The sequence below is a fragment of the Zingiber officinale genome, chromosome 8B, assembly GCF_018446385.1.
Source record: "Zingiber officinale cultivar Zhangliang chromosome 8B, Zo_v1.1, whole genome shotgun sequence".
Taxonomy (NCBI): Eukaryota; Viridiplantae; Streptophyta; class Magnoliopsida; order Zingiberales; family Zingiberaceae; genus Zingiber; species Zingiber officinale.
Window position 1 is genome coordinate 69,026,275 of NC_056001.1, and position 23,473 is coordinate 69,049,747.

A 23,473-nucleotide genomic window follows, 5' to 3' on the forward strand; every position below is an offset into this window, starting at 1 on the left:
TCATCATTGATCAAATTGATACAAAGTTTTTGAAACTTTGAGCTATTTCAAAACTTTTCGAACTTTGTATCAAGATTTGAAAATGGAACTTATTTTCATAGAAAACTATTTTTCCATGATAGTATATGTTATGAGGAATGTATCCTCAAAATTTCATAATTTTTTGAATTTTCTATGATTTTCTAGAGGTTTCTGAATTTCGGGAGAAGAAAAATTTCAGAAATCAGAATCAGAGGCCGTGGACCGATCAGGAGGTTCCCTGATCGGTCCAGGTCTGTGTGGATCGGTCACTAGGACCGATCCAGGAGAATGTGGATCGGTCTGGGGTCCGATCCAGTGAAGGCTGATCGGTCTGGTGACCGATCAGCGCGTGCCAACTTGCTGAAATTCGACTGGTTGTCTGAAATTTTAGCTCGGGAAGTGGTGTTTTAGGTTTCTAAAGGTTTGAAACTCACCAAGATATTGTTGGTGCAATGGTCAAGGGGGAGTTACCTTTAGGGGGAGTTTTACCTATTAGTCAAGGGAGAGTTGACTTTTAGGGGGAGTTTTTACTCCTAAAGACTTGAGTGATATGGGATTATCACTAAGTTGATTGTTGAATTTAGTATCAAGGGGGAAATTAAGGATTTCAATGAAAGGTATGAGACTTTCATTAGGAAGAAACTGTTGACCTTGATTCACTCCTTTTGATGTGTGTCAAAAAGGAGAAGAATGTCTAGAGAATGTTCAAGGAAGAACATTGGAGTTAGTGGGAGAGTTTGTTGATCACGATGAGTGAAGTTGTGAACAACGATAACTTACTCTTCAGGGGGAGAGTTTGTTGATGTGTGCCAATAGGGGGAGAATGAAGGGTTTAAGTTAGGCCTTCATTATCTAAGAAGGAGGTTGCCTTCTTAGAAGGAGAATGTAAGGTTGTAACTTATGTTTCATTACCTAGTGGCATGAGGAAAGTTGAGGCTATTGGATTAGCCTAACTTAAAGGTATTGTCAAACATCAAAAAGGGGGAGATTGTTGGTGCAATTTCCAATAGGTCAAGGTTGACCTAGTTGACCAAGAGTAAACCTTGGTCATGGTTTCGATGTTTGACAATACAGAAAGACGTGTAGACATGGACAATGCAGGTGCAGTTGTCCATGCGGAGAGATACTGATCAGAGTCTGATCAGGTTGAATGAAGAAGAATCAAGTAGGTCAAGGTTGACCAGATACTTGACTGGGAAGTCCTAACTGGGATGTTAGGCAGTTCGGAAAGTCCTGGTAAGTGAAACCAGGCAGTTCGAAAAGTCCTGGTAAGTGAAACCAGGCAGTTCGGAAAGTCCTGGTGAGTTAAGCCAGGCAGTCGGGAAATCATGGTGAGTGAAGCCAGGTGAAAATCCTAGTGAGTGAAGCTAGGTGAAAGTGGAAGTCCTGGTGAGTGAAGTCAGGCAGTGGGAAAGTCCTGGTGAGTGAAGCCAGGCAGTTGGAAAGTCCTGGTGAGTGAAGCCAGGCAGTTGGAAAGTCCTGGTGAGTGAAGCCGGGCAGATTGGAAATCCTGGTGAGTGAAGCCAGGTGAAAACCCTAGTGAGTGAAGCTAGGTGAGAGTCCTGGTGAGTGAAACGGGGCAAGGGAAAATCCAGATGGATCAAGGGTGATCAGACATCTGGTGTTGAGAAGGTCAAGTAGGTCAAGGGAGTGACCGGATACTTGACACGAAGAGAAAAGTCCAAGTGGGTCAAAGGGATTGACCGGACACTTGGTGGGGAGTCTTAGCAGGTCAAGGGAGTGACCAGATGCTAAGCATGAGATACCAATAGGTCAAGGTTGACCGGATATTGGTTTGGAAGACTTGGAACTTGGTTTGGGCAAAAACCAAACTCTGGATCGATCAGTGGATCGATCCAGCGATACGCTGGGTATCTGATCGGTCTGGTGACCGATCAGATAACGATCAGTGGCTTACTGAGGTTCTTCTGATCGATCTGCAGACCGATCAGAAAGTGAACAGAAGGCAAAGAGAAAAGGAGGGGATCGGTCTGTGGACCGATCCACATGCACCCTGATCGGTCCACAGACCGATCAAGAGACGATCAGAGAGTTGGGCAACTCTCTGCGAAGTGTGCTGATCGGTCTGGGGACCGATCAGCATAGGGCCTGATCGGTCCCCATGACCGATAGAGAGGCTCTGGACCGATCAGGGTGGAGCCTGATCAGTCCAGGTCCTAGCCGTTGCGACACAACGGCTAGTCTTCTTCGCTGTCTTCTGCAGGTTATAAAAGGAGATCGAGCCTCTACTTCTTGTTCTTCTTCTTGCTCTTCTTCCTACTGAGCTGCTGCTGTGCTCTTGAGCTTTGTTGAGTTCCGAAGCTTCGTGTGAGCTTCTTCGACTGGGTTCCTGCTGTTGTAGGCGTCTCGTGAAGTTGCTGCTTCAACCAGTCGACGAGAAGGCAAGCGTGTTTGTTTTACATTCATATTGTCTTGTGCTTCTTTGTATTTTGTGTACTTCTATCTTGCTGTTGCAAGAGTTATTGTGGCGAGGTTTCTCCACCCACAAGGAGTATATATTAGCCGGTTCTCCGGGGACTCATCCACCGACGGATTGATAGGCTTCGTCCACCTTACGGACACGCCGAGGAGTAGGAGTTTCATCTCCGAACCTCGTTACATCGACGCGTATTGAGGTTTGATTTCTTGTCTTCGTTTCTTGTTTTTATTTCCGCTGCGCTAACCCTAGTTTGTAGAAAGAAACGCGAAAGATTGGGGTCGGCTATTCACACCCCCCCTCTCTAGCCGTACAAAGGATCCTAACAATCAAGACTGTATTTATTACCCTGATCGGGGCGCCTGGAGGGGTTCCAGGTGCCTGAAGGGGGATACAATTTTATCCTCATCACATCGGATCATGATAGTGCGTGTTTCGATAAAGTTTCAGTTTCAAGTGCTTGGAAGGGTTCCTATAAATTATTTAATAAATTGAGTAGGAAAAAATTTGTATTAGATCCACAAATCATGCTTAGTATAATTTAAATTAATTTTATATATGCTTTAACATTTAATGTGTTTTATTTTCCACATTGTTTAAAAATTAATTATTTAGTATGCCTACTATTTGTATTTCGAGTTGAAAATTTTTACTATGCTATCTGATGATTTGATCTATAAATAAAAAACTTTTCAAATTTTTTTTCGGTAAGTTATTTTCTATGAATTTATTAATAAAAATAATATTTTAAAAATTTAAAATATTTTGTAGACTTATTTTTGAAAAATTTTATTTTTATGTAATCAAACATATGTTTTCTATCATAAGACATTTTTTTGACATTTTTCAAATTTTATCTGAATTATTATGAATTATTTGTCAAAAAGTTAATTTTTAATATTAAAAATTCAAGAAAATAGAAATTCAGGAACTTTAATTTTTCTAGTATTAGACAATCTGTTTTCCATATCCAAGAAAAATCACAAAATTTTTAGAGTTAAAAAATATATTTTTTTAGTATTTATCTTCAAAAGTTTGGTTGTTCTGATAGGATATATCAATTTTGTTCGATAAATTAATTTTTTCTCTATGAAATTTTTTTCTACTAATATAGATTATTCTGTTTATGTTTGACAAAAAGTGTTAGAATTTTTGAAAAAAAAACTGAAATGTAATTTTTAGAATTATTTTTGTCAAAATAAAAAATTAATTAGTAAAAATAGAATATTTTTGACAATATTTCTGAAAAATATTAACTAACTAGTAATTCTTGTATGGACCCCTTGAAAATTATTACAAAATTTTATAACTATTTATTTTATTTTTTAATTTTTTTATGTGATCAAAGGGGGAGAGATAAGTACAAGTTGACGGGGAGTTAGGGATAATATTTTGAAAATTTAAAATTTGTATCCTTGTACTTAACTTCATCGTATTGCAACTTTTTGTTATAATTACAATTTACTTTATATAATCATGTTATTACATTTTGTTTAATCCTAACTTTAACTTGGATTGATGCATATCAAAAAGGGAGAGATTGTAAGGACCCCGTGGTAGTTTTGATATAGTCAACCAAATTAATTTAGGTCCTATATATTTGATCCTTGTGTCTAAGTGTACAGAAGCTTAGGAACACAAGAAGTCAATCAAAAGATGTAGCTAGCGAGAAGGGTGGCACGGGAAGGGAGCCAACAGGCTTAGTGCATCCAAGGGACGAGGTGTTGTAGAAGAGTACACCGATGAACGAGAAGAATGTGTGCGACGTTCTAGAGACGTGAAGCTGAGAAGGAAGTCTGCTTGAGGAGAAGGTCAGAGTTGGGTTTGGGTGAGCTCAACTCTGATTAGCCAAAGCATCACCCACGCGAAGATATCAGCTAAAGAGCTGATCTGCCCCATGGAAGGCTCCTTCCATAGCTTGGAAGGCGCATTTGATAAACAATATGGAAGGCGTCTTCCAGCCTATAGAAAGCGCCTTCCAGTCACCGTTAGCCGAAGATAAAGTTTTATCTTCGACGATAAAATTTCTTTGATTGAAGGCGCCTTGGACCCTATTGAAGGCATGTTTTCAGCTTCGGATAGAGTTTTCCAAGGGCTATAAAAGACCATTGAAGGTAGGAAATATTCAACAACTCTTGTATTCATTTCCTAGCATATTTCTAAGTACTCAACGAGTGTAAGAGGCTTCTCCGTCTTCAATGAAGGAGACTTTATAATGCTTTCATTTATCTTAGATTAACAACGATCTAGGTTGTAACTAATTAATTTTTTCACCTCTTTTATTTTATTGGTTGTTCAATTGCTTTAATTTAATTGTGTTATCTAACGAAGTCGAAAGATTGGGAAATTGTTATTTTTTATTTTACAAGCAATTCACCCCCTCTTACTGGTTGCACCAGAACCAACAGCTCTCACTCGTCTTATACTCTCTTTGTTTAGGACATGACTATGTGTCTTCTCCACTAAGCTAACTACGCCACATCTAGCTCAAATAATACTTCCTTGTTCTGCAGATTCTAATTACTCATACATGTGTACATGAGCCACATATTTTTAACATATGATGCTTTGGCCAAAGATTTTGAATAATAATCTTAATGAGTAGTCATAGGGTATATATCTCCTTGTAAGGAGTAGTGAATCCTCTGTGGGTTATCCAAATACTTTCGGGTACTTCAACTTATACTCAATCATCTCGTGTCCACACCTCTAAGAGATGTTTGTTTAAGATGTCAAAGTATAAGTCTCCATGACCAAGATGACTTGTATACCTCAAGTCAAAGGAAACTTGCACTCAAGCTATAGTAAGAACTCCACAGACATATCAATATAAGTAGAGAACCATATAAAGTCTTACAATAAGTCACTCCAATGAACTAATTACTATAACTAGCATCCACGTTTAACTCTCGACATCTCAATGTCTCCAGCTAGTGAGAAACAACTACTTGGCCGAACTAAGGAGTATAACTCGCGCTAGTCTTACAGAATTGATGATGTCTGAATGCACCACTTCGACGACTAGGAAAATTTCAATACATTTATAATTGCACATGCAGAGATAATCATAAGTTGTGATCCAATCACAAATTCTCTCATGCTATAAATTGTATTATAGACATTTAGTAAATGTGTTTAAGAATATTCAAACATATAATATGCACTCAAATAGTAAATATATATTTATCAAATAAATAGTAAAACTATAAAGTGATTGCCTTAGGACATTTCTCAAAAATCTAATAATGATAAGATAATTAAATCTACTAAAGATATGTTGAACTCAAGATTTGACATGGACTTAGTTAATGTGATTCTAGGAATCAAAATTCTTAAAACAACAAGACTTGTTCTTACTCAGTCCCATTACGTGGACAAGATATTGCGTTGGCACGAACACTAATAGATACAAGTCAACATCTATCAAAAAATTGAGGAAAAAGTATCTCTAAGATAGAGTACTCTCGAATGATTGAAAGTCTAATATACCTGATGAGTTGTACACGACCAGATTTTCCCTACACAATAAGTAAACTGAATAAATATATGAATAATCCCGGTATTGATCATTGGAAAGGGATAACAAGAGTACTGAGATATTTGAGGTATACTCGTGAATATGGACTGCAGTAAATGTGATATCCTGCTGTGATCGAAGGATACATCAATACGAGTTGAATATCTGATATAAAAGACTCTAATTCTACGAGTGGATATGTGTTCACTCTTGGAGGTGTAGTAATTTTATGAAAATCTTCTAAGCAAACTGTAATAACTAGATCCACGATGGAATCAAAGTTTGTAGCTCTTGACAAATATGGTAAAGAGGCTGAATAACTATGACAATTCTTAGAAGATATTCCGAGATGACCAAAACTTGTACTGGTAATTTGCATACATTATGATAGTCAATCAGCAATCGATTAGGCGTAAAGCCATCTATATAATGGTAAGTCTAAACATATACGTCATAGACATAATCCCATTAGACAACTGCTTTCAACGAGAGACTGTTGACTATGTGAAGTCAAAGGTTAACCTAGCAAATCCGTTAACTAAGGAGTTAAATAGAGAGTTAGTTGCAAGCTCATCGCGAGGGATGAGCTTGATGTCGATGAGAAATATTGATGCAAAGGAAACCCAATCTATGCAGACTGGAGATCCCAAGAACTAGGTTCAAATGGACAACCTAATTGTATCGACAAAATTGCTCACTATGGGGAATGACCCAATGGATTAGTGAAGGATGGAGGTTGAACACACAACTTTTAATGATCCAAGTAGAGTAATGAGGAATACTCTTAAAAGATCACTTATGTGAGAAAGAAGTGAGGTTACTTCGAAGAGACTTGGAGGTATAATTCTTAGAACTTCTCACATAACCAGGTGTATTCATGGCTAAGAACAAATACACTCATGAGAACTGAGTTGTATCAGGGAGAGTCTTAGGTGAGATATGTCAATATTTACACAGACGGTGGACTTAACTGTTGAATGTTATCACATATCCTATTTCCCTTTATGTGAGGGATTGTTGGATATATGTGAATGGAGAAGAGGTGGAAGAGGGAAGAAGCTCCATTATGAATGAGATTTTAGTTCCACAATGTGAGTTTCAAGGTATATTGGTTTGTTTATATTAATTGACATGCATTGATGTTGTAAACAAATGTATGGAGAGAGGTTCTCTCTCACTCGTGGGTGTGCAGGGGGTGCAAATCCAGGACTCAAATTGTATTAAACTAAGTTGACTCGTGTGTGAGCATGACCTACACACACCGAATGTCAGACCGATCGGGGCAAAATTTGCCCAAGTGGAACACCTAACATTTTATCACATGGATTATTTTTATTTGCTGCTTAAGAAGTAACGAAAGCATTAACTATTGTTATCGGCGATTTCGTAACCTCCCGGATAGTAATGATCGACTATTGGTCGCCGACTATCATTAATCCTTAGGTATTAAATGGTCATTACTAGACATTCAATGCAAGTGAGGGATGGTGCTCCTATATAAAGAGAGACCATGATCTTGAGCAAAACACAAAAAAAAAGAAGCTGAAGCTCTCCACCTACGTTCCCCTTTCTCCTCTGTCGTGCATATCTTGCTCGGCGGAGTACCCGTGATAGCAATCGAATACCTCTAATCAACTTGCCGTAACCACTAGTGCTTAATGTGTATCATGGTTAATCGTTGTATCATGAGAAACAGATAACCTGAGAAAATCTTGAAACACAGCCGGAGGTAGGGGGAATCCGTTTCAAGGAAATTATGTGCATCCACTACAAAAAAAATAGGTCTTTAGGTGTGGTTTTAACAAACTATAGAAGTGGTTTTCAACCGATCCTAAAGCTTTTGAATCGGTTACTTGACCGATCCAACAGCTTGCGCTCCTAGCATCAATGGCATTGGTTATAGCAACCGGTGGTGAAAACAGAACAACCGCTTCTGATGTCTCTATAGAAGCAGTTATTAACCGCCTTAATAGGTTGTAATACCAGCGGTCCTTAACCTATCCAAATGTGGTTTGATGCGGCTGCTAACCGCACTTGTTAACTACTACAAATGCGATTAATGACCATTTCTATTGGTATGTAGTAGAAGCGGTTATTAAACCGATTCTAAAGTTAAATAGTGTAGTGGTTTGTAACCGCTCCAAAAGTAATTCAGCAGCAGTTTGTAACCACTCCTGCGTACCATGGTTAGGAGCGGTTATTAAGCCGCTTCTAAATTTATTTACCTGGATCGGTTATTTACCGTTTCTAATAAGTGTATTAGCAACAGTTTAAAACCAGCCCTATTTCAAATGATGGACACCAATGAAGCTCCTATAATCATTCCATTTTTCAAATATTTATTTACAAAATCTTTTGAATTCCTAATTTTTAATAATCAATACAAAACATTCAACAAAAAAATTTAAAATACCAATAGATTAACCAACAAAACATTCATATTAAATCTTTCAATTCACAAAACCAATAAGAAATTCATTTATAAAAATTTGCATACCCAAAACACCACCATATCAGCAACAAGTACGAACTTCTTTTACAAAAATCTACATACCCCAAAACACCACCATATCAGTAACAAGTACAAAATTCTTTTACAAAAATGTGCAACCCCAAAACAACATAACACAATAGTACTAACAAGTGGCAACATAATTTAAAGAAAGTTTTCTTTAAAAGGTTTATCTAATTATTAGATGGATCTGTTGGTGGTGGAGGTGTACGATCATTTCCTTTTGCATTTGGTGGAGCATCTATATTTCGTTGCATAATCTCTGCCATTATAGCCGCCATCTATTAAAAAAAAGATATTAGTTAAAATGATGCATGTATTTATATATTTTTGAATTGTTAAATTGTTACTAATAAATATTAAATATTTTTATTACCTGTGCCGGTAACAATTCTTGGCCACGAGATCCCCCAACAGCTCCGGATATCATACTCTGCATAATATGTGCAAAATTTTGAAGTTGTTGGTCATGCATTTGCCTTATCATTTGCCCTATTTCTATCCGCCTCTGTACTTCCCGTGCCTCCATTTATTTTATTTTTTTCTTGCATTTCCTTGAATTCAGCTGTCATATTTGAATTAGAGTGATAACTTGGTGTATAGATTGTGCGCTTACACAGCTCAGGAAAAACTTGGCTAGGAAGTGCACCAGCACCTAAACATCGAACTCGGTCAGAATGTTCGGGTCCAAAAACATCACTACATAAAAAAAAAATACTTAATATCGCATAATTGTAATAACTTTAACTACCATAAATAAATAAAAAAATGTTAAGAAATTATAATCGAAATGTGTCCTCATGCACTTCTGTAGGTTGAGTTCCCTCAGGCTTGTCTTGAAGTCGACGCCGCACAGCTTCATCTAGTAAAGCCTATCAAAAAAATATTTGATAAAATGCGAACAATTTGTCTTGAAGTCAGGCTTGAGAATTTATTTTCATTTTTTTTTTCAGATAAGATAATACAATTTCACCTACAATCACTAATAACGGAAAAGCTTGAGATAAAAATAAAAATACAAAATTTGGTGCATGTATCTAGGTACAAAAGATCAATTCATGGTAACAAATAAAACAATAAATCTCATAATCTTTACTCTTCAAATCATCAAAATACATTAATTCAAGATTCAACTACAGTTGTTATTCTTGGTCAAGATATACAATAAATTGATAAATAAAAAATTTACTTTCTTGTCCTAATTAAAAGAAGCCATAATAAAATATTCATAGATTATTTTCATTTCGTATAATTATAAATTGGCAAGTGTTATTTGAGTTCGTAAGGATTAAATTTATTCTTACTTACATTAATTGACATTCTTATTTTAAATTTTAACTAGATAGGTATTCAATTTGATCTTTACCTAGTATCAATTAAGATCCATTAAGGCTGAATAGGTCAACTTATAATTTCACTATTGTTTCTATTACATTTATTTTGTCTAAGAAAAAAAAACTCACATGAAATCAGATACAACAAAGTAATATACTAATATATAATATAAACGAAATGATCCTTGCGCTTACAATTTTCTTCGATGTAAAGAGGAAGAAGAAACTCTGGATTCTTGGGTCTCTCGGCGTCGTTGCTACTTGTAGCGATTTCAACTCACAGCTGTGAAGAGAGGAGTTGCATATTAAAAAAAAAAATACAGATAAGTACGCTAAGCCTTATCTTCCAGAACCCTAAACCTTAGGATTCCAACCTTGTTGTTTATTCAAATAAGTGCACAGAAGGCACAAACGCAAAAGGATATTCATCAAATTAAAAGGAACATTCAAAAACCAAAGAATGGAGAGTGATAATTGCAAGGAATGACTATACCTTGTTCGAACGAAGGATTAATGGAGATTTAGAGCTTCTCGGTGTGAGTAGAGGAAGAAGAAGGGTTTTTCGGCGGGAATAGAGGAGAGGAAAGGTCGCGTGAGATGGGTTGTGCGTTGAGGAGGTTTGGGAAAAGAAACCTAAGGAGAATAAAAATAAAAAAAGAAATAAATAAAATGATATAAAGAAAATTTTAAAAAAAATATTAAGTACGCCTGGATTAAAATAAAACAAACAGATTATAAACTAATTTTAATTATTGATTAACAATTAAATAATTAAGATTGCTCATGCGTTGATTAAAAGTTTAATTATATTATAATAATTATCAACTAGATTTTTTATTTTGTTCGACAAACAAAATTAAATATTACCATATAAATTTAAAGGTAAAAAATTACACATTATTGGTCAAATATATTTGGCTAGTAAAAAATTAAATATTAATAGCCAAATTAAATTTTAGTTAGTAAACAAATTAAATATTACCAGATCTAATTTTGATAGGTAAAAAAATTACACATTACCTACCATATTAAACTTGCGTCAGTAATAAATTAAAATTGCCTGCCAAATAAATTTTTGTCGATAATTAAAATTATTTATTAGCCAAAGTATAATTTAGCTGGTAAATCTTTTATTGACCAACCAAATTCAATTTAGACGAAGTAAACACAACTTTTCCCATAATCAAGATTATATAGACAGGATGCAATCGACCCACAAAATAAATATTTAAGGGTTTTTCTGACATAATTTTTGCCGCAGTTACATACCGCTACTAATTAAATGTTTTCATTACAGCTGTAGGAGTGGTTATAGAAACCGATTCTAAAATATGCCTTTTGCCGAGATCATAAACCGCTTCTAATATTGATATCATGTAGCGACCACATTTGGCAGCTGCAAATTATATAATTTAGAGTCGATTATGTGAACCGCTGCAAATCAAGATATATAGCAACGGTTTCTATAAAACCGATTCAAGCTATAAGAGCGGTCATTTGACCGGTTCTAAAAAACCGATGCTGAAACCTCCATTTTTTTGTAGTGATCGCAGGTCTTGATCCACTCGCTTGCTCGACCGCTTCACCCACTCTATCGCTTGGACAGCTCTGCCCGGGCAGCCACTTGGCCTGATCTGCTTCTTTGCTCGCTCGACCATACTACCAAATCGGTCATACTACCCGATCAATCATACTATCTAGTCGGCTACTCTGACCGATCGACCGCTCTATCTTCATTCAAGTTGTGTAAGTCTTGTATGCAAGCTAAAGTCTATATATGTTATTTTTGAAGGCCTTTTTCCTATATATTTTATCTACTGAAGTTTTTTTTCCTATCACGTTATCTTTTGATATATTATAGTTTTAAATATATATTAGTTGCAAGATAGTCTCCCTTCCATGATTGAAAAAAAGAACGTAACAAAATTAATCATCTTTAAATCCGATATGAAGATAAGAAGATGATGTTCGACAAACATGACCAGCATACAAATCAACAGCTTCCATTTACTTTGTGTGGAAATTTAAGCTGAAAGCAACATAAAAGAATATCCCATTCGCATTGAATTTGATTTGCAGAATAGCCATTTATCTGACATTCAAAGGCAACTATTACATCTTTGACATTTCAGAAACTGATAATAGAGCACTGACGATCTCCTTGGGGTTTTCTATACATTCTTCGTAAAAAATCTTACAGATTCACCAATATTGTCTTTCTTTTGTTACTGAAGACTGTCAGTCGTGAAGAACTCAACTAAAGAATTAGAAAACTGTCTGCATCACTAGACAAACACTGCATGATTTCCAAGAATAACTTAAAGGATCTTTTTAGAAAAAGGAACCTGTCCATTCTTAAATTCACACTGCGACCTCGCTGAATGTATAGAACGAGCTACTGCGCTTGATAGTGACAATCAGCGCCATGGACGTCGAGAGCTCCGACCCAAACCACGAGATCAACAAGGATGACGGCGCCGCCACCATGAGCAAAGGCCTCCGGAGGGCCCTCATCCTCCTCAACTGCGTCTTCATGGCGCTGGGCAACACCGGCAGCCCCCTTCTCCTACGCCTCTACTACCGCAGCGGCGGCAAGCGCCAGTGGCTATCCAGCTGGCTCCAGACCAGTGGCTCACCGCTCATCCTCCTCCCCTTACTATGCTTTTACATCCGCCGCCGCCAGCGGCGCTCCTCCTCTGTTCCTCTCTTCTTCATAACCCCGCGACTCGGCCTCGCCTGCGCAGCTCTCGGCGTCCTCACCGGCCTCGACGACTTCCTCTACGCCTACGGACTCGCCTTCCTCCCGGTCTCCACCTCGTCGCTGCTCATCTCTACCCAGCTCGCCTTCACGGCCCTGTTCGCGTTCCTGTTAGTGAGGCAGAGGTTCACGGCGTACTCGATCAACGCGGTGGCGCTGCTGACGGTGGGGGCCGTCATGCTGGGTCTCCACGTCAGCGGGGACAGGCCGGAGGGGGAGAGCAGGGGGAAGTACTTCATGGGATTCGCCCTCACGCTGGGGGCGGCGGCGCTCTACGGCCTCGTACTCCCTCTGGTGGAGCTGATGTACACCGTGGCGAGGCGGCGGGGCCTGGCCGTCACCTACACGCTGGTTCTGGAGATGCAGCTGGTGATGGGGATGTTCGCCACCGCTTTCTGCACCGTCGGCATGATCGTCAACCACGACTTCCAGGTCATTCAAATCGACTTCTCATCAGATTAAATTCAGAAAACATATACAATTAGCAAACAAGTAATGATTTCAATTGAATTGGTAGAAATTTAGTCAAAGAGCAGTCGTACCTCATAAATAAACAAGTTGCTAGCAATATAAAATATATTAAACTCTAAACACAAAACAAAGTGAACATAATATATATATAAAACATGTTTATATGATTGCAAAAGAAGATCTTTAGTTCTTTACATTGATGGACAGAGCGAACACATCCAAATATCCAATCAGTATGAAGTTTGTCGGTATGATTTTCACTACGAATTGAGAGAATTTGGGAATTGCAGGCGATTCCAAGGGAGGCCAGGAATTTTGAGCTGGGCGAGTTTAAATACTACGTCGTCCTCGTTTGGAACGCAATCTTCTGGCAGTTCTTCTTCGTCGGCACCGTCGGCACCATCTTCTGCGTCAACACTCTGCTCGCCGGAATCCTCATCGCCGTTTTCCTTCCCGTCACTGAGGTGCTGGCCGTCATCTTCTTCCATGAGAAATTTAGCAGCGAGAAGGCCATCGCCCTCGTCCTTTCCCTCTGGGGCCTCGCCTCCTACTCCTACGGCGAGTACCGGCAAGTGAAGGACAACAAAAAGAAAGCCAATGCCGCCATCGCCATTGAGCAGCCCACTTGATCAAGCGCTCATCTGCTTTCCTTTTTCCTATAAATTCATATGCTGATCAAATATATATATATAAATCGTATTCAAATTCAGAATCTACTCTCCAATTCGTTATATTTTCTTAGCACTTGAAATGATTATCTTCCAACTGAAAACTTTAAGACGACTCCTTTAGGTCAGAGTTTGTAGCTGAAAGTTCAGGACGAACAGTGCATCATATGTAATATAAACAGTCTGCAATATCTGAAAACTAAAAACATGTTTTTTTTGTCTAAAAATTACAAATTACAGATAATTTCATATTTGTTCTGAATCTTGTTCTTTTGCGATTAGTTAGTTGAGAAAAAAAACCATGGTCAGCAAGTATCTTGTCTGATACGGTGGGTAGCGAGCGGGCTCCAAAAGTAACGTGGGATCAATAATTTGGATGATATGATAATTGAAATTAAAATGAGATGTCACTCAAAGTCAAGATGTGCATAGCTAGGCGAACCATCCTCACCACTCACCAGGGCTCAATCATCCACTTTTTAGCGGACAAAGGTCTTAGTATAAACCCGATCGGCCCCACAGTCAGTAGGACATATACAACTCCTTAGTTCTCCAAGACAAGGTGCTCAGTATATATTCGGTCGATACTAGTGCCGATCAGACTTACATAGCCCGACTCCTCACTTCTCATTTGACAAAGCTCTTAGTATAAACCCGATCAACCCCAAAGTTGGTTGGACATAGCTCCTCACTTCTCCAAGACAAGGTGCTCAGTATACATCCGATCAGTCCCAGCCTTAGTCAGACTTAAACCAGACTCCTCACTTCTCAGTTGAGAAAGATCTCAATATAAACTCGATCGACCCTAGAGTCGGTTGGACATATATAGCTCCTCACTTCTCCAAGACAAGGTGCTCAGTATGTTAGAGTAATTTTTCCTAGGTGAAAGTTGACCAAGTTGACTAAGCTTGAGTTAGGTCAGTTTGAGTCTTGATATTTGAGTTTTGATATTTGACAATAAATGAAGATTTCTAGTGCAATTGTCCATATGGTAGATTGATAATCAAAGTTTGACCAAAAGGTAAGTAGGTTAAGGTTGACTGGATACTTGATTAGGAAAGTCTTAATCGGAAGTTAGACAAGGGTAAGCCCAATGAGAAATTTGGAAGAAGATAAAAATCCAAGTGAGTCAGTGTTGACCAGACACTTGATATGAAAGTCCTGGTGAGTGAAGTCACGCAGATTGGGAAGTTCCGGTGAGTAAAGCCGGGCAATTGAGAAAGTCCTAGTGAGTGAAGCCAGATAATTGGAAAGTCCTGGTGAGTGAAACCAGGAAGTTGAAAAGTCCTGGTGAGTGAAGCTAGACTAATGAAAAGTTTTGGTGAGTCAAATTAGGTAAAAAACCATAGTGAGTGAAACTAGGTAGATGTAAAAGTCCTAGTGAGTAAAGCCAAGTGAAAAGCCTTAGTGAGAGGAGCTAGGCAGATGGAAATCCTGACGAGTGAAGCCATGTGGGAAAATCCTAGTGAGTGAAGCTAGATGATAAAAAGTACTGGTGAGTGAGGTCAGACATGTGGAAATCTAGGTGGATCAAGGTTGACCGGGCAACTAGTATTTGGAAGTCCAAGTGGATCATGAAGGACTGAACACTTGTCACAAGGTCCTTTAGCAATCGAACAGAAAGGGGCGTAATTGATTATGCTCTGCTTACACGATTAGGGTAATCATTTAAGGTTCAAAAATATAGTCGTTCTGAGTAGGTTGCTGACGTGGTAATCGCTTAAGAATTTCTTAAGAGATTAAGGCGCCTGAAGAGCCCTAAAAAGGTTTGACGCGAGTACAGATCCAATATAACTCACACACCCTTCTTCTCCAATACTCAATGCCAGTTTTGAAGGTTCTTGGAGCAAAGTGCTGCAGCATTTCCAAGCATCAAGTGGTGTTTCCAAACAAGAAGAGAGCAAGCTAGGATTTCATTATTGTAAATCTTGTAAAATTTCATTTGTATTAGCTTCTCATTTTCTTCTTGTTGTATTGGAACTTATACGAGGTTTCTCCACCTCCAGAGTATTTCTGAGGAGTTCTTTCATAGTGAATGTGTAAGAGAGGGTCAAATCCTTGAATTATTCACCTTGTTGAGGTAGATACCAAATAAATCCTTATGTTAGCATTGGTGGAGCTTCGCTTCGTATTTTCTGCTGCAAATCATCATCAACGAAACGAGACGAGCTATTCACCTCCCCCCCAATATAACTCCAAGTGTTCCAACACAGTATACATCCGGTTGATACCAACATCGGTCAAATTTATGAAGCCTGACTCCTCACTTCTCAGTTGACAAAGCTCTCAGTATAAACCTGGTCAGCCCCAAAGCTGGTCGGGCATATACAACTCCTCACTTCTCTAAGACAAGGTGCTCAGTATACATTCGGTCGGTCCCAGTGCCAGTCATACTTACGAAGCCCTACTCCTCACTTCTCATTTGATAAAGCTCCCAGTATACATCCAATCGGCCCTATAGCTAGCCGGATTCCCTCTAAATGACAACATTGTTAGAGAATTACAACAACCTGTCAAAGAATAATATATAGCTTTTTACCAAGAAATATTCCGATAATCTAACATATAAATGCAACGAAGCCTTCCTCTAAAGAGGTGACAGAACATCCTCCATTACTCAACATATTCTGACACCAAACATTGTCTGTTGCATTATTATCACGGAGGTTATAAGAGGCGATAAAAAGAGGTCTTTTTTGTTAACCAGGTATGCTGAATACTTTACGCTTGCACATCATCTTACTCGCGCTTATGCACACACATGCACACTACTATTTTACTATTCATCTTCTTCTCCATTTAAGTATTATTCTAATTTGAGCGTTGAAATACTTGTACCAAGGACCACCTCATTAGTTCTCATTCTAATGTTTCTATTTTCTCCCTCTATGGTATGCACAAAAGAGGGTTGCTTAAATGCCATCCTCCTCCAGCACAAAATCTTCTCACATTCAACAGTTGCACCAGCTATCCAATGTGCTATCTCTCCAATTTCAGACAGCATCACCGTCCATTACACAACCACCTTTTAAATATCATTTTACACAGTGAATTGCCAATTATACCAACTTCATGATTGACCACTTTACATATCTATCGTCATTTCAAATAATTAATAAAGCTCCATCCAGTTCAAGGTTGTGACAGATCTTTCCTTTTTTAAAAAATTTTTATATTATAATCTTGTCTTCAATCATTTATGATTCGGATGAGAAGAAGCTAACAAGAAGGTATGAGAAAGTTGGATCCATCCAAACTCCAGAGTACCTATGCAATTGCTAATTTGTCATCTTATTATTATTTCTTTTCGCGAGAGAAAAAAATAATATTGATCCTGTCCGGAAGCTGAGTCGGATGGAGGCGGGCCTTGTTGTGCTAAATATTGACGAAAAGTTGTTGAGATGCTGAGTCAGTAAGTTACTCCCTGGACAAGTGCGCACGAGCGGTGGTACGAAGGGAAGAAAGGTTCAGGAAGATGGCGTTATCACTCTGCACACACTCAGACAGGTCACACGATCGTTAGAGACCAGAAACCAGGGAAAAAGTCCCCAGGTCAGGCCCTCCGACGCTCAAGTCAGGTACTTTTTTCCCAGAAATCACAGAGAAAGCCAGAAAAAGTAAAAGATTGGTAAAAAATGACGAGTGAGCGTACCTGCGTGAGGGACAAAGCCTCCCTTTTTATACTGCAACTGAGGCTTCTGGAACCTGACGAATGTCAGGGAATGTCGGGTGTCAGGCTCTGTCTAGCGGTGGTTGATACGTGACTTCTTCTCATAGGCCAGCGGAGAAACCAAGAGGGGTATTAGCCTCCCACTGTTAGAATATTCCCTGACACGTAATGATTGTTCTCTGACGGGTGGTTACGATTCCTTGCAGGCCTATTTTTCCTATAGCGTCCGGCCTTCCGACCCACCTTTGTCTGCATCTGTTTGTTGTTACTTATGGTATGAAAATCCTGACCTGGACCCTGGGTTGGCTCTCAACCTGCACGCTGAATTCGTTCCATGATCTGACTCCATCTGTTGTTATCCGTGGTATGATCGTCACGACCTGCGTGTATGATTATCCCGACCTGTATGCTGGGTCAGATCCCTGACCTGTATCCATCAATTGTTTATCCATGGCCTGACCGTCCTGACCTGCACGTATGATTATCCTGACCTGTATGCTAGGTCGGATCCTTGACCTGTGTCTATTCGTTGTTTATCCATGACATGAACGTCCTGACCTGCACGTATGATCATCCTGACTTGCCTGTTGGGTCGGATCCCTGACCTGTGTCCATCCGTTGTTTATCCATGGCATGAACGTCCCGACCTGCACATATGATCATCCTGACCTGCCTGTTGGGTCGGATTCCTGACCTGTGTCAATCCGTTGTTTATCTGTGGCATGAACGTCCCGACCTGCACGTATGATCATCCTGACCTGTATGCTGGGTCGGATCCCTGACCTGTGTCCAGCTGTTGTTTATCCATGGCATGAACGTCCTGACCTGCACGTATGATCATCCTGACTTGCCTGTTGGGTCGGATCCTTGACCTGTGTCCATCCGTTGTTTATCCATGGCATGAATGTCCCGACCTGCACGTATGATCATCCTGACATGTCTGTTGAGTCGGATCCCTGACCTGTGTCCATCCGTTATTTATCCATGGCATGAACGTCCCGACTTGCACGTATGATCATCCTGACCTGTCTGTTGAGTCGGATCCCTGACCTATGTCCATCCGTTGTTTATCCATGGCATGAACGTCCCGACCTGCACGTATGATCATCCTGACCTGTCTGTTGAGTCGGATCCCTGACTTGTACGATGGCGTTGTCCCAGAGCCTAAACTTCCGACCTCCAGGCTGGCGTGACTCTTGACTAGCCACGAGGGCTAGACTTTTGACCTCTAGGCTGGCATGACTTATGACCCTTCCGTAGCTTTGACTCCTTGCCAGATCATATAATAGCCCCCACCTTCATATACCGTATCACAAGCCTCCCCCTCAAGTCTAGTCAAAGGAAGACCCAAGTCTGACTGACTAGACCCCTGCATCCCTCTGCGTTCTCTGCCTATTGCCCTACCCACCGTACCAACCTTTATGTCCTATCGCCTCCTACTGCGCCAACCTTTATGTCCTATCACCTGGGCTATCCTGTATGAATAGTTGTTTTAGTGGTTGCTTGTGGTACGACGCTTGTGTAATTGCTTCAGTGGTTGTCTGGGATACGGTGCCTGAGTAATTGCTTTAGTGGTTGCTTGTGGTACGGCGCTTACGTAATTACTTCAGTGGTTGTCTGGGATACGTTGCCTGAGTAATTGCTTTGTCTTAAATACTCAACCTCCTCTTTAAAAAGGCCTCAATACGCTCCCTTCTCGTATCCTTCCTTTCCTTTGCTTTCTTCCTGCTTTTCGTCCCTTTGCCTGCTCCCGGTTTCTATTTGACACGATGCATTCGCCTTCCTCCGACGAGATTGATCAGCTAACCCCCCAAATGCGTATACATCAACTCACCCAACAACTCGCAGAGAAGGAGTGCGAACTGAAAAACATGTTCGTGGAGCGAGACCGTCAACTTGCTTACTTGCAGGATGCCAACGCCTTGTATCGCCTTGCTAAATCTCGCGTTCACGCTGAAAAAGCGATGAAAGACAAATACCAGTCTGACCTGCAACGACAATTTAACCTCCAGGATCGTCTGCAGCGAGAACATGAGGCCGAGCTGTCCCTCCTACGTGCATGTCTTGACGATAAACAAGACACTATCGCTCGGGAACAAACCGCATCAGATCCCTTCAAGCAGAGTTGGCCCAAACTTATAACGTCCCAGCGGCTCTTGACCCCCAGGATGTTCCTTCCTAGGGCAGTGTCCACAGACCTTAACTAACTCTTGTGGTGTCTGGGCATTGATTGTCTCGGTGACTCCTGCCCAGTCTTTAGTTGTCTCAGTGGCTCCTTTCCGAGCTTTAGTTGTCTCAGTGGCTCCTTTCCGGGCTTTAGTTGTCTCAGTGGCTTCTAACTTGTAGGGCGTTCTTTCTTGTAGGACTTTTATTTTGGTAATAGTGCCCGTATCCCTTCTCTTATGTAATTCATAAATAATAACTCAGCTATTGATCTTGTGTAACGAGTGCTGGTTTTGTAATGAATATTTTGTACGCTCACTGAACTATGCTGTTGTACTAGCCTGTGTCCTTGATGTTTATTAATTGGAGAGGCTCCTTCCTCTAGACAATCTATCCTGCTTGATTCCCTTTGCCTATTCGATCTGCTGTGAGAATCGCCTGGCTACTTTACGTGATCATTTAAAGATGCATCAGTCAGCGCGATACATACCCGTCTAAATGTGAGACAACCGAGCGCCCCTCATGATCTCATTAACCCTTCGGCTTTCGAGTTGAATATGCCTTTATCATGACACTAGTTCCCAAGCGCCTTTTCCAGCTTCGAGAGAGTCCCTTTCCTTTCCTCATCTATATAAGAGATCTGGGGGTGTTTCATCCTTTCTATCCACATATTCCCTTTATCTCTGCGAACGTGTTCATGGAATCCCCCGAATTGTCTGCTTTGTGTCGACGGCTGGCTCTTACCGAGAAGGCGTTACATGATATGACCTTGAGCCGGGACCTACAGACCTCTCTTTGCAGGGAACTTGAAGAGTTATGGCGTGCGACCAAATGCAGGACTCGGGCGGAAATGGCTCTGAAGATGAAAGCGCAAGCAGACTTTCATGCTCAACTCCATCATATCCTCTATTTGAAGTTGAAGCATGAGGATGAGGTGACCTCTTTAAAAGAAGAAAATCGAATGCAAAGCGACACCATTCATCAACTGCGGACCACTCTTGATCATGCTCAGGTGGAACTGGCTCGAGCTAAAGCTTGCTTAGAGGAAGGACCTCAAGTGTCTGAATCAGATAGTGATTGAGGATGCTACTAAATGTTTCTTTCTATGAATTCCTTTTTATGAAATGAAGCAAATTTTCTATTTTATGACTGTGTTCCTCTCTCCTGTCTTACTTTCTTTTTACCCCGAGCCAAAGTAGTAGTGAGCCGCAGTACCTGTAAGGCATGTGGTATTTTGCTTTATATGTAAAAGAAAAAGATACTGACCGAGCAAATGATTGAACCAACTAGCAAAGTTGTTGGGCGTGAGAGCAGGGTTCACTCATAACTTGCACTGAGGCAAGAGTCTGGGACAGCCAACCGAGCAGCTCGGTCGTTGGGCGTGAGAGCAGAGCTCACTTATAACTTGTACTGAGGTAAGAGTCTGGGACAGCCGACCGAGCAGCTCGGTCGTTGGGTGTGAGAGCAGAGTTCACTTATAACTTGCACTGAGGCAAGAGTCTGGGACAGCCGACCGAGCAGCTCAGTCGTTGGGCGTGAGAGCAGAGCTCACTTATAACTTGCACTGAGGCAAGAGTCTGGGACAGCCGACCGAGCAGCTCGGTCGTTGGGCGTGAGAGCAGAGCTCACTTATAACTTGCACTGAGGCAAGAGTCTGGGACAGCCGACCAAGCAGCTCGGTCGTTGGGCGTGAGAGCAGAGCTCACTTATAACTTGCACTGAGGCAAGAGTCTGAGATAGCCGACCGAGCAGCTCGGTCGTTGGGCGTGACTTATAACTTGCACTGGGGCAAGAGTCTGGGACAGCCGACCGAGCAGCTCGGTCGTTGGGCGTGAGAGCAGAGCTCACTTATAACTTGCACTGAGGCAAGAGTCTGGGACAGCCGACCAAGCAGCTCGGTCGTTGGGCGCGAGAGCAGAGCTCACTTATAACTTGCACTGAGGCAAGAGTCTGAGATAGCCGACCGAGCAGCTCGGTCGTTGGGCGTGAGAGCAGAGCTCACTTATAACTTGCACTGAGGCAAGAGTCTGGGACAGCCGATTGAGCAGCTCGGTCGTTGGGCGTGAGAGCAGAGCTCACTTATAACTTGCACTGAGGCAAGAGTCTGGGACAGCCGACCGAGCAGCTCGCTCCCTGGTCCGGCTAAACGTTTCTATCCTGCTGACCCCTCCGATAATCAGGACACACGTAGCCGACCTGAGGGTCCAGTTTTCTGATCCAGATGAAAGTTGCCAACCCGGGATTCGAACTCCCGACCCGGAATCGTTAGCAGAGCTTCATCTATCATCAAAAAACATTATTAGTAGTGTTGAATAGATAGTCATATTGCCGACCTGGGCCCTATGGTGTTTGAATTTATTTCCCGCTACTTTTCTTTCACGGTTCCCCAGAAAAGCCTATGGTAAGCGTTTCCGTATGCTTGCTTCATATCATGATTTCCTTATCACATCCATCATTAATATGGCTCCTCGGAGGTCGACACCTGTCCTCGGCCTTTATTGCTTATGCAGAGTGACGCCGCCTACACCACTCCTTTTTGTACACGCTTACCCATAAGAGCAGGTTCTTCGATGATCAGACGGTTTCGAGCGATTTACCCAAAAAGATACTCTTTTCGATATTCCCTATGAACCCAACCTTTATAAACCCTAAAGGCCGTCCGCCGCCACTGCCTTGCGCGTTTTACCTGTTTGCTTCGTGTGGCTTAGACTTCACCGACGCTCGCTCCTTTCCTCTTCGAAGCCTCTCCGTCTAGCGTAGCATTCTTCCCCTCTTAGACTAATCTCATCCTCGACCCCCCTTACTCTGATAATGGCTGATGGTAAGACCACTCTTTGGTATTCCTGCTTCATTTTCGATATGGACGACCATGACCTGTCGGTGATTAGCTCGGACCTGCATCTTGATAGCACTTATAAACTTCGAGTTCCCACACCGCAAGAGCATCCGGCTAGCCCTCCAGAAGGTTTTGTGACCATTTTTAGAGACCAGATTCTAAGAGGTCTTCGTTTTCCCATCCATCCATTCATTTCCGCCTTAAGCGAATACTTTGCCGTTTGCATTTCTCAGCTTGCTCCTAACTTCTTTAGGGCGGTTTGCGGTACCATTATCCTTTGTCGAGTATATGATCTTCCCTTGACTGTTCATCTCTTTCACCACTTTTATTCCTTCAAACATTCGGAGCCGGGCGTATTCATGGTACAAGCTAGGCCCGGCTATAAGTTTTTTGCAGATATGCCTTCCTCGAACAAGGGGTGGAAATCCCGCTTCTTCTTTGTCAGACTACCTCAACCACTAGTCGGGCCCACACAATGGCGCCCAGACCTCCCTGATAACCTTCCTTCGCACCAGCACCGGCTTGCTTGTATCCCCGGCTCTGAAGCGCTGCAAGGCGTACTTGTTAACCTTTCTGTGTTGTTGTTGGAGGGCTTTCTATTTTTATTTGGGCTCAGCCCTGTTCCGAAGGACATCGGGGCTCCGTTTGGTAAGACCCCGTTTTCCTTTTACCTATTATTCGCTAACTGAGGTATTTTTCTTCTTTATCGCAGAAGCTGCCCTGTATCGACCCTATTCCTCTGACGTTAAGCGCCGGTCCTCCCCTTACTTGAAAAATCTGGGTGAAGAGCTTAGACGGGGTGTACCAGCTTCCTCCCGGTCTGGCCCCTCTACTTCACATTCGACTCCTATTCCATCTACAATTATGCCGGCTATGACCCATGAGGGACCTTTCTCAGCACTTTCCCTAGATGCAGCTCTCGTGGAAGACCCGGTCGCTGTAGAGCAGGTTGACCTATCCATGATAGGGCGGATAGAGGAAGCCTCGGGAGAACAGGCTGGGGAGGCTACCGTTGAGCAACTTGAAGAGATGCAAGTGGCATTCCCTCGACCGGCTGAGCGCCTGAAACTTCAACGCAAGCGTAAG

At 41.2% G+C, this 23,473-nt stretch overlaps 1 protein-coding gene across 1 annotated transcript; it reads left to right on the top strand.

Annotated features, from left to right (window-relative positions):
* The first annotated feature begins 12,171 nt into the window (after positions 1–12,171).
* Positions 12,172–13,781, top strand: LOC122017987 (purine permease 3-like). The gene is made up of 2 exons (XM_042575721.1): positions 12,172–13,011; positions 13,341–13,781. The coding sequence occupies exons 1-2, from the start codon at positions 12,247–12,249 to the stop codon at positions 13,677–13,679; spliced, it is 1,104 nt and encodes a 367-aa protein (XP_042431655.1). The 5' UTR covers positions 12,172–12,246; the 3' UTR covers positions 13,680–13,781.
* Positions 13,782–23,473: the final 9,692 nt, after the last annotated feature.

Excerpts from the sequence above, each read along its gene's own strand:
- LOC122017987 (XM_042575721.1), top strand. The coding sequence starts at position 12,247 with ATGGACGTCGAGAGCTCCGACCCAAACCACGAGATCAACAAGGATGAC. Across the intron at positions 13,012-13,340 it reads TCGTCAACCACGACTTCCAG|GCGATTCCAAGGGAGGCCAG; the intron begins GTCATTCAAATC and ends TGGGAATTGCAG.